At 36.8% G+C, this 12660-nt stretch overlaps 1 protein-coding gene across 1 annotated transcript in view; it reads right to left on the bottom strand.

The window, feature by feature from the left end:
* LOC149784605 (sialin-like) overlaps positions 1–4624 on the bottom strand; it is a 53824-nt gene extending 49200 nt beyond the window's left edge. Inside the window, exon 1 of the mRNA XM_089932658.1 lies at positions 4412–4624. Within this exon, the coding sequence (XP_089788784.1) occupies positions 4412–4508 (97 nt within the window). The 5' untranslated portion in view covers positions 4509–4624. The remainder of the gene's footprint in view (positions 1–4411) is intronic.
* Positions 4625–12660: the final 8036 nt, after the last annotated feature.

Genomic DNA, 12660 nt, shown 5'->3' with positions numbered 1-12660 from the left:
TTTTCTATGTGTCATCTGCAAATACACAAGTATAAGGCAGTAAACAGTCATGAGACCCAAGTGGGCCTGATATAACTCACCTGGATTATATAACTTGTTGATCTTGTTCATAAGACCACATCATTAATATGTATTGATCTTGTTCATTACTAAACTCATTAATATGAATTGATTTTGTTCATAGTACTACATCATTTATATGTATTGATCTTGTTCATAGGACTACCTCATTAATATGTATTGATCTTGTTCATTACTAAACTCATTACTATGTAATGATCTTGTTCATAGGACTATCTTGTTAGTATGTATTGATCTTGTACATAAGACTACATCGTTAATATGTATTGACCTTGTTCATAAGACTACATCGTTAATATGTACTGATCTTGTTCATAAGACTACATAAGACTACATCGTTAATATGTATTGAACTTGTTCATAAGACTACCTCATTAATATGTATTGATCTTGTTCATAGGTCTACCTCATTAATATGTATTGATCTTGCTCATTGGACTACCTCATTAATATGTATTGATCTTGTTCATAGGACTACCTCATTAATATGTATTGATCTTGTTCATAGGACTACCTCATTAATATGTATTGATCTTGTTCATAGGTCTACCTCATTAATATGTATTGATCTTGCTCATAGGACTACCTCATTAATATGTATTGATCTTGTTCATAGGACTACCTCATTAATATGTATTGATCTTGTTCATAGGACTACATCATTAATATGTATTGATCTTGTTCATAGGACTACATCATTAATATGTATTGATCTTGTTCATAGGATTACCTCATTAATATGTATTGATCTTGTTCATAGGACTACCTCATTAATATGTATTTGACCTTGTTCATACAACTACCTCATTAATATGTATTAACCTTGTTCATAGGACTACCTTATTAATATATATTGAACTTGTTCATAGGACTACTTCGTTAATATGTATTGACCTTGTTCATAAGAAACATCATTACCATATATTGACCTTGTTCATACGAATACCTCATATGTAATGACCTTATTTATAATACCACATTAACATGTATTAATCTTGTTCATTACTAAACTCATTCTAGATCTTGATGACATAACCCCATATTTCCTGAAATCAGATGTGGATTGCAGAGGGGTATCTAGTTCAGACAATCAGATGCAAGATCACCTACTAATTAGTACATGTGGATCTCACTCAATGGCAAATTTGTCTGTGATCTTAATGATAAAAGTATATAATCCATATCTGTCTAAAATCCAATCAGAAATACTACATCCAGAAAGATAACAAGCTCAGTCAAACAGATGCAATATTACCTAATTAATATGCATGGATCTCACTTATTATATATAACCTTATCTAAGGTTTTAAATATAAAAGCAATAAAGCATGCAGAACTAAAACAAACTCAATCAAATGCAGGATCACCTGATTAGTACGTGTGCATCTCAATACTGAACTCATCTGAAATTGTAAAAGTATAATCATATAGTCTCATTTTGATCTAACTCAACATATCAGCTGCAAGAGTACCTGATTAGTATGCATAGATCTTGCTAATTATCAAGATCATCTCAGATTTTTATGACATAATATGAAATATGGACTCAAGAGTGGCAACAAGCCAATGTTGTTGGACGAATGCATTATGGACAATACATGACAAATGCAGGCCCATAAAATAAGCTCACATAGCTTGCAAAGCAAAATCATCCTTATTTTGCAATCTGATGAAAGATGAGAAATTATGAATGTAATTTAGGATTAGCGCTCGATTTATCATTGCCTTTTTCTGCTTCCATATCTTTTGCTACCCAGTGTGGAAGTATGGTTGTACCATCTAGGTTCATCGTAAATGCCCTAAAAACAACAGAAAATGGGTAAAATCGGATGGATTGTAGCTAGTAATTTTCCAATCACCCTGTATGTTTGTCTTAGTTTCTATGTAAGCAGGGATCGTCCTGGGCTTCGCCAATGTCGCAAATTGCGATTTTTTTTCCTTATTGGCGACAAAAATATCCCATCTGGCGATTTTTTTGGTGACAGACTTTTTGGTTATTTAATTTGTACATACAATCATGGAGTTGGACTGGATAAATTAAAAGGGAGAATGAATGGAAGCCACAAACTTGACTAAGCAATGCATTGGAATCAATCTGTTACACAAACGATCCTTTGTTCATATTGACAACCCCATCTTTACAGTGCATTGTTACATCATAATCTGCTTATGCTGACATCTGGGCTGAGTACTGTATGCTGTGTTACAGTCAATCATGCTACCGAACTATACCTACAACTGACCGACTTCTAAAGACGCGAATAGAACATATACAATTAATTGAATGGCTAATCCTTCTCTTATTTTTTTTTTTTTTTTTTTACATATACCAATACAATAGTTTTGTTGAACCTTCATAGAAAACTGATAACCTTTGAAGTACCGACTACTGCGTATAAATACAAAGCAAATGGAAAAAATCTCAATCACAATTATATCTGTCGCCAGTGCAGCATTTTACTCATTGATCTTTTCCTTTTGCCATCAATCCCGTGTTACGGCTGCAGAGACTTAAACTCCGCAACAAAAAATAGCAAAAAAAAAAAAACAGTTTTGCATAATTAATAATAATTATTTATTTCTCAAAATACAGGAGTGAAAGAATACCTAAATTGGGTGTGAATTTATGCTTATATATACGGTCCAATATTGCCAGGTGTTGACTCCTGTAAGTTTCATTCGTGGGAATGGAGATCCTATTCTGTTTGTCGAGAAAATTTATACAGCATTCAGTGATCATTCTTGGGATTTAGGAAGCAATTCACTACAAGCTTTGTGAAGTTAGCCATAAGGGGTGGGGGGGCTGCTGAGAGACTACAGGTGTCACCTGTCAGCACTGTAGACAGTGAATGTGGATTCAGTAAGATGAACCTCATAAAAACTGAAATCAGAAATAAACTCTGCATCTCATCTCTCAAGAATTTAATGAGAATCAGCATGTACAGATGTGAAAAATTAGACTTTGAAACTGCATTCAACAAGTGGGCAGCCCTAAAATCGCGACGGATCTTCATGTAACACTTTGTAACATTTTGTTAATGCTTGTTGTAATTAGAGTATTAACTAACCCATCTTTTGTAATTTTCATTGCCTGTTACATTAACAGACTAAATTAACACTTGAAAAAATGTACACTACTTGTTCTGGCGACACTTTTTGAAAATTGGCGACAAAATATTGAGGTTGGCGATTTTTTTGGCGACAGCATTTTGAAAGCCAGGACCATCCCTGTGTAAGGTCATCAAAAACTAATGTTTAATGATGAAACAATGGAGGCTTGATATACATGTGATAAAGATGAAAACCTTCTCCTTCTAAGGCATGGTCTAAATGTGGATGGGCAGTCATAATATACCAATGGACTTCACCCAAGTCCTTTAAACCAATGTCATAGTCGTCAGGTAGGTGGGCTGTCAAAATGGATCTGTGGACTTCAACCAAGTCCTTTAAGCCAATGTCATAGTCGTCAGGTAGGTGGGCTGTCAAAATGGATCAATGGACCTCACCCAAGTCATTTAAACCAATGTCACAGTCGTCAGGTAGGTGGGCTGTCAAAATGGATCAATGGACCTCACCCAAGTCCTTTAAACCAATGTCATAGTTGTCAGGTCGGTGGGCTGTCACAATGGATCAATGGACCTCACCCAAGTCCTTTAAACCAATGTCACAGTCGTCAGGTAGGTGGGCTGTCAAAATGGATCAATGGACCTCACCCAAGTCCTTTAAACCAATGTCATAGTCGTCAGGTAGGTGGGCTGTCAAAATGGATCAATGGACCTCACCCAAGTCCTTGAAACCAATGTCATAGTCGTCAGGTAGGTGGGCTGTCAAAATGGATCAATGGACATTAACTAAGCCCATAAAACCAAAATATATGCAGGTTAAGCTTAATAACAGTCTCCATGGTACCAGCCATTTAACTGGGGTGGCGGCGCTCAACTTCTTTTGAGTCAGAATCGGGTGAGTGGTGTTGGGGGCGGGTTTCTTTTCTTCGCCTAAAGATAATTTCTTTTGTCTACAAACATAATGGATTTTGCAATTTTTTATTTTCATGTCTGTATTTTTGCTAAATGTACCAGTTCTTCCCCCAACCCCCACTGACCGCAAGCATGATGACAGAAGAAATATAAGCCGGTAGATCACAATATTTAGCCAACTGTCTAGCTCATAAAATAACTTAAAAACCTTGAGCTTTTGAAGAAACCATGTCGTCTGTATCAAATCGAATCTTCGAACTATCAGAGACTTTAGTCATTCGTCAGTTATTTAATATCAAAGTTAATAACTGTATTGAAAATTAACGAGCATATAATGATAAACTATGCTTAACCTTGTGTTGTCTGTCCGTCCGTCTTAGACTTTGAACCGTAGTTATCGAGCAAAGGTTGGTGCTCTTCTGCATCACGTGGATTTCTTCCTTCCGACATTCTGAATTATATGTCCCCACTCTTTCACGTTAATTTCAATAAAAAATCTGGATTCATTTTTTACTGTCTCGTTAGCGTACCAACTGCACATGACATATTAAAAGTGCTAAACATGACCCCTGACCCCACTTATCATCTCCATCGTGAAGAACCTCTGTAAGAGTTATCTCAAATGCTTTTATCACTTTATACCCGTTTGTAAATTATCAGCGCTTTACTTTTACATTATTGTCGTCACCATCGTATTGATTGTTAATAATAATAATCATTAGGATATAGCTTAAACAAGTTTTTGACATAATATTGTAATTGTGAAAAAGGGTGTTAAATTTATTATTTTCGAAATCGAGTTGATGCTAGTAGTTAAAGGGGATAGTATAGGGACCATGTGACTGAAATGGTTTGTACCGTATGGAAAAATGAAATTTAGCATGGTTAATTTTAACATTTTACTGTAGGAACAATCCGGATATAACATGTGGAATTTTAATATGGGGGCGGCTATAGAGGGACAAAAAAATAATTTGGACTGCATATTGACAATATGAATGGAACATGTGGGTGACGTCACGGTACTGTTTTTAGGCAAGAAAGCAAATCTTTACGAGGCAATGGAGTGGCCCTGAAAAGGGCTGTTGGTTTTATGTTAACATCATTCCGTTAACAAAGATGGCAATGTATAGGTCTTCTTCTCTTCCTCTAGCTTCTTCTGACTTCTGGACCGTACACGAGGACTCGCTTCAGACAGCATTGTCTCCGCACATAAATTCTTCTTTTCCAAACGCTCCTATCTGTGATCCGGATGATTGCTCATGATTGTAACATTATACATGGGTAACTGACCAACCAGAACCCTCTGTGCATGAGTCATAGTTCTACTGGTAGTATATACAGGCGTCTGCCTCTTTGATACCACTCTGTATTAAGACCTCACAGTAGTCGTTTGTATATATTAAAGTTATTGATAGCTAGCACACAGCGTCTCATCTTATGTCTTAACACAAAAACACAAGATGGAGTCAGAAGTGATCATAATTGGAATAACAATGGATCGTAAATGGATATTTTAAAACAATAACTTTACAATCCACGGAAGATTTTACAGGAATTTAAAACCTTTAAAAAGTGGAAAATTCTGCATACGAACTTAATACCTTCAAAATGGATATTTCCGGCGTGCCAACCCCTACCATGGACTGGGACAATTCCAACCTTACCATATCATCTGCTAAATTCCAACAACACTGTGAATTAATATTTAATGGACCGATGAGTAGAAGAAATGATGCGGTCAAAGCCAACAACATTCTACTTTGGGTAGGAGACAAAGGTAGATATATTTTCAACACATGGACTCTGACGGACGCACAAAAACGGACCCATCAACGCTCTTTACAAAATACAAACATCACGTGCAGCCAGTATTAAATCCTGTCGTTACCAGATTCAAGTTTAACAATGAAATTCAACGCTCCAGGACAATATACCAATGTGTGACTTCATTGAAACTCTTGGCCAAGGATGTCTCTTCAAAGATGAAGACGATATGATTCGCGTTAGAATTGTTTTCGGGGTATCGTCATCAAAGATACCAGACAAACTTGTTAGCGAAGGTGAAAAGTTGACTTTGGAAAGTGCTATTAACGTCAGTCAAAGCCATGAATATCCCCACGAGCAGTTCCGGACCATGTCTGCATCAGCTAAACCGGAAGTGCATCCGACAATTCAACGACAGGCCAAGACAAAAGAACTACAGCCGAACAAGAAATGGAACACGTCTGCTAGACGTAGCGTCAACGCGACCTGTAGAAACTGCGGATACAAATCACATTCAAGACAGGACATGTGCCGTGGAAAAGGAAAGACTTGCAATAAGTGACATAAACTCAATCACTTTGAGAAAGTCTGTAGATAAAAAACGGTCAGTTGATTAACAATGAACATCAAAACTAGGATTTATATATTGACAGTCTAAGAAGGGATATAATTGGCAATGGCCAGATGTATGCAACGATAGAGGTAGGATCTAATTTAGTTTATATTGATTTTAAATTGGATACTGTTTCTCAAGTTAACATCATACCCTCGCATATATTCAAAAAGCTAGGCATAAAGCATCCCCTTCAACCTACATTAAACACATTATCCGCATATGATGGCAAATTATTGAGTACAAAGGGTATAGTCAATCTCACATGTAAACGCACTGAACGTACATATGAACTCGACTTCTACATTGTTAAAACGAAAGCAACGCATATTCCTGGTTTACAATCTTGTATGGTGTTGGGCTTTGCTAAATTTACATACTCTGTTCAGACACAGATGTCACATTTACAAAGCAACAAGAGTACGCCCCTCACTAAGGCAGTTATTCTCAGGGAATATGCAGAAGTCTTTAATGGCATAAGTCTTTTCCCAGGGGAATGTACAATACACATCGACCCCAAGACTATACCTGTAGTGAACTATCCGCGGCGAGTACCTGTCGCACTTCAAGACAGACTAAAAACTGAACCTGATCGCAAAGAAAATGAAAATATCATTGCCCGGTTTACATCACCTACAGTGTGGGTAATATATGGTTGTCGTAGAAAAGCACTCCGATAAACTTAGGGTATATCTCGCCCCACAATATCTTATTAGAGCAATGTTGCGTCCCCATTACCCTATGCGCATATTAGACGACATCCTACCCCGATTATCAGGTGCAAAGTACTTCACCAAATTGGATGCACGGTCAGGGTATTGGGCAATAAAACTGTCACGTGACTCTTCGTACCTCAAAACTTTCAACACCCCTTACGGCCGTTACCGTTTCATGCGTCTCCGATTTGGTTTGAAATCATCTCAGGATGAATTCCAAAGGAATATGATGAGAGTTTTGAAGGTTTAAGTGGTATCGTTTTGATTTGCTACGATATACTAGTGTTCTGACGCACACGCGACGAACATGATACAAATGTGAGAAATGTTATCAAACGTTCCCTTGAAAAAGAAATCCGGCTAAATAAGGAAAAACTAGACGTAGGTGTCACAGAAGTACTTCTGGCATATTCTGTCAGTAGAAGGACTCAAACCCGACCCTGCCAAAGTAGTATCGGTCAGAGATATGGAACCACTCGTAACCGAGCGGAGTTATAAACCATTCTTGGCATGGTTAACTACTTGTCGAAATTTGCCGTCTAAATTTGCCCCAAATTTGGCAGAGGTTACCAGTCCGTTAAGACAACTGTTAGCGAAAAATGTAGAGTTTTCATGAGACTCTTCGCAAGTAGACGCATTTCAAAAGGTCAAAGGCATAATTACTATAAGCCCGGGACCTGTTCTGTCATAGTTTGACCCTACGAAAACACTGACTTTGCAAGTTGACGCGTCAAAATATGGGCTCGGTGCCTCCCTAATGCAAAATGATAAGCCCTTGGCTTAAGGAACAAAATCATTGACTACAACTGAAATTAATTATGCTTAGATAGAGAAAGAAATGTTCGCTATACTGTTTGGATGCAAACGTTTCCATCAATATGTATACGCGAGAAAGGAACACGTTCAAACTGACCACCTTCGACTTGTCTCTATAATTAAACCACCGCGACTACAGCGCGTACGTTTGCAACTGCAGCGTTATGACCTAGAGGTAAAACATTACCAAGCTAAGAACATACCCGTAGAAGACGACACACTCTCCCGTAATTTCATAGCTGATACACACGCCACCTTATCAGAAGTTATAGATATGCATGTGCATATGATGTTATCAGCATTACATGTATCTGATGGTAATAAGGAATAAATTCAATCTCTCGCTGTAGATGGGTTAATCTTGATGGGTCAAAATATAGTCTTACCACAAGTCAGGTAGAAAATGCTAGAAACTGAACATTTCGGTCATTTAGGTATTGAGAAGTGCATGAAAAGAGCCAGAGATGTCTTATTTTGGCCAAGAATCTCAGTTGACATTTCCGATTTAGTGTCCAAATGCTCTGTCTGCTTGGAGCGCAAAAGTTCCAACCAAAAGGAACCTCTCATCCCCCATGACGTCCCTGAATACCCGTGGCAAAACGTCGCCACAGACCTATTTACATGGAACAATAAAGAGTACATTGTTGTAGTAGATTATTCAGCCGCTACTTGGAAGTTAAGGCACTTTCAAGCTCAAAATGTTGCACTGTTATCAATCACATGAGAAGTATATTCGCGCGCTTCGGAATACCGGAAGTCGTTGTCAGCGACAATCAAACATGCTATTCTTCCCAAGGGTTCGCAAGCTTCGCGAAAGAATGGGACTTTAAATACGTTACATCGAGTCCCACATACCCTCAGTCGGACAGCGTAGCGGAGAAAACAATTCAAACTGTAAAGATAATTCTCTCAAAAGCAAAAGCCGATGGCAGGGAACCGATGATACGTATAATAGAGTATCGAGCCACTACCCTTGGTATGGTGGCGCTTTACGGTTTCGTATTTTGCATATAATTCTGAGGAAAAATAATTTCCCAGGATTTTTTCACTGGTTATACTGGCTATATTATAAAGACTTTGCATATCTTAGGTGCTGTTAAAAGAACTTTTAAATCCCTTTGTTTTGATATATGATTGATGGGTGTAATTTAGGTTCTAGAGTATTCAGCTTGGGCTCACTTAAGATGTGCTCTTATAAATAAAAATTGCTAGCTCCTTATGGTCACTTTCACTTCATGGACTTCAGAGGTAAATTGTAGAAAAAAGAGCTGATAACTTTTTTTACCTTTCAGATATTTTGTAATTGAATCATAGCATTTTAAGTAACTGATATTGTTTACTTCAGCAAAATTCGTTTTCCTTATTTTAATAACTGCTAAAGTTAGTGTACTTTTGATTAATTATGGTTAATTTGTCAAGCACAGAGGAGCATCCATTTTGTTGTACCGTGTGCTTAAATTACTTACAATTTCCACAAGTACAGTATCCAAAGAAATGTCAGCCACATTACATAAAAGTAACATAGAGGTATGCCAACATTATCTCTGTTGTGCATGTTATAAATGCAAACAACTTCACCTTACCTACGTCACTCTCTCAAAAGTACAAAATAACCGGTGAGCGCCCCCATTGGATTCTCACCAGCACAATTGTTAATGGGGAGACAACTCAGATCAATTCTCCCAACAACACGCGAAAAATTAATTCCCAAAACACCCACCAACGTGGATGTCAAAAAGAAAATTACACTACGCAAGAAGAAAACAAAGAATTATTATTATAAAAGTGCAAAACCACTAAAACCACTAAAGGAGAATCAGCCAGAGTTCAAATCAAAGGTCAGAACTGGGAAGCTGCCTTTATAATAAGAAAATACAACGAAAGGTCATACTCAGTTTGCACCAAAGATGGTACCATTTATCGTCGCAATAGACGTCAGCTCATGAAAACGAATGAAACACCCTCCTTGCAATGCAATATAAATCCGACCTTCTCTCAGGTTGAAAACACTGTCTACATTTGTATCACTTCACGCAAATGCCAGTAAATCAATTTCACAATCAATGGAATTTCAATGTTTCAGCCAAAGTAAACCTAAACCTGACGCAACAATCCTCCTTGATTGTCAGCAAAGAGTAAAGTGCACAAATTCTGGAAGGCTAGTAAAACCAAAGAAAATAGAATCAGTATAATATTAGAACCTGACACCTGTACGGAACGCCAGAGCTGTCTTCAGATGAGAATTGTTATGATATGATATGCATTTGTACTTATATGATTTGCAAGTTTCTTTATATGATGTGCATTTGTACTTACATGATGTGCAAACTTCTTATATTCTGTGCTTTTGTACTTATATGATGTGCAAACTTCTTATATTCTGTGCTTTTGTACTTATATGATATGCATACTTCTTTATATGCTGTGCAAACTTCATTATATGCTACGCTTTCTTCCTTATACGATGTGGAAACTTCGTTATATGCTATGCTTTTGTACTTATATTATGTGCAAATTTCTTTATATGCTGTGCTTTCTTTCTTATATGATGTGCAAACTTCATTATATGCTGTACTTTCTTCCTTATACGATGTGCAAACTTCATTATATTCTGTGCTTTCTTCCTTAAATGATGTGCAAACTTCTTTATATGCTGTGCTTTCTTCCTTATATGATGTGCAAACTTCATTATATGCTGTGCTTTTGAACGTTTTTGATGTGCAAACTTCTTTATATGCTGTGCAAACTTCTTTATATGCAGTGCTTCCTTTCTTATATGATGTGTAAACTTCATTATATGCTGTGCTTTCTTCCTTATACGATGCGCAAACTTCATTATAGGCTGTGCTTTTGTACTTATATGATGTGCAAACTTCCTTATATGATGTGCAAACTTCTTTATATGCTGTGCTTTCTTCCTTATATGATGTGCAAACTTCATTATATGCTGTGCTTTCTTCCTTATATGATGTGCAAACGTCATTATACGATGTGCTTTCTTCCTTTAACGATGTGCAAACTTCATTATATGCTCTGGTTTTGTACTTATATGATGTGCAAACTTCTTTATATGCTGTGCATTTGTACTTATATGATTTGCTAATTTCTTTATATTACGTGCTTTGTACTTATACAATGTGCAAACTTCATTATATGCTGTGCTTTCTTCCTTATATGATGTGCAAACTTCATTATATGCTGTGCTTTTGTACTTATATGATGTGCAAACGTCTTTATATGCTGTGCTTTTATACTTATATGATGTGCAGTTTTCATTATATGCTGTGCTTTTGTACTTATATGATGTGCAAACTTCTTTATATGCTGTGTTTTCTTCCTTATATGATGTGCAAGCTTCATTATATGCTTAATTTGTACGTATATGATGTGCAAACTTCTTTATATTCTGTGATTTTGTCCTTATTTGATGCGCAAACATCTTTATATATTGTGCATTTGTACTTACATGATGTGCAAACTTCTTTATCTGCTGTGCTTTTGTACTTATATGATGTGCAAACTTCTTTATATGCTGTGCTTTTGTACTTATATAATAATAATAATAATAATAATAATAATGAGGACTTTGTATAGCGACTAATCTTTAGAAGCTCTAAGCGCTTTACAACATTAGATAACACATATAAGATAAGAAACATAATCATATTATTACAAAAACAAACAACACGAAATTAGAAAAACAGTAAAAAAAATTAAAAAACATGCTGAGAATATTTCAGGTAGGAAACATTATTAGGTTTTAAAGTTTGCTCTTGCGGTCGAAATAAGTGAGTTTTGAGAGCCCTCTTGAATGTGATCACTGTGTCTTTGTGCCTAAGTTCAGTGGGCAATTCATTCCACGTTGCTTGGCCCTTGTATGCAAAAGAACGCTGTCCATATGACTTTGTTTTCATAGTGGGAATAATGAGTATACGACTATCAGAAGAGGACCGTAAGTATCTTGCTGGTGTGTACACATGGGCGAGGTCAGATAGGTATGTTGGACTGGAGTCTGACAGTGAAATGTAGCACAGAGAACAAATTTTGCGTTTGATTCTGGATCGAATGCATATCCAGTGTAGGGTACAGATCAGCGGGGAGGTGTGCTCTGATCGTGGTACTCTAAGTATGATTTGAGCAGCTGTGTTTTGAACTTTTTGAAGTTTCTGGAGTAAATATTGAGATGAACCAGACAGAACTGAGTTACAATAGTCCAGTCTTGAAAGTACTAATGAACACACAAGTGTTCTAGTGGCATCAACTGAAAGATATTTGCGAACTGAGCTGATGTGTCTCAGCTCAAGATATGCAGCCTTGCATATGTTCATGACATGTTGGTGCAATGTGAGATTACTGTCCAGAGTAACACCTAAGTTACGTACTGATTGTGTGAATAATGTTGGCGCTGCTGATAATTATTGTTTGAGGTAAAGGATGTGAATGAGAAAGTATTTTTGTTGTGATCAGAATGGCCTCAGTTTTATCATCATTCATCTGCATCTTGTTACAAGTCATCCATGAGTTCACATCAGAAATGCACCTCACTACACCTTGGATGGTAGCATCAACTTCAGTTGGGTGGCTAGATTTGTATATTTGGATGTCATCAGCGTACAATTGGTGAGACACTGGATGATGATCAATGACACTTGAGAGCGACTGAGTGTGCATAATGAAGAGAGCAAGTTCA

The sequence above is a fragment of the Sinohyriopsis cumingii genome, chromosome 14 (assembly GCF_028554795.1).
Source record: "Sinohyriopsis cumingii isolate HCF-2022 chromosome 14, ASM2855479v2, whole genome shotgun sequence".
Classification (NCBI taxonomy): Eukaryota; Metazoa; Mollusca; class Bivalvia; order Unionida; family Unionidae; genus Sinohyriopsis; species Sinohyriopsis cumingii.
Note: the sequence above shows the minus strand (reverse complement) of the source record. Positions and strands in the feature narration are given on the sequence as shown.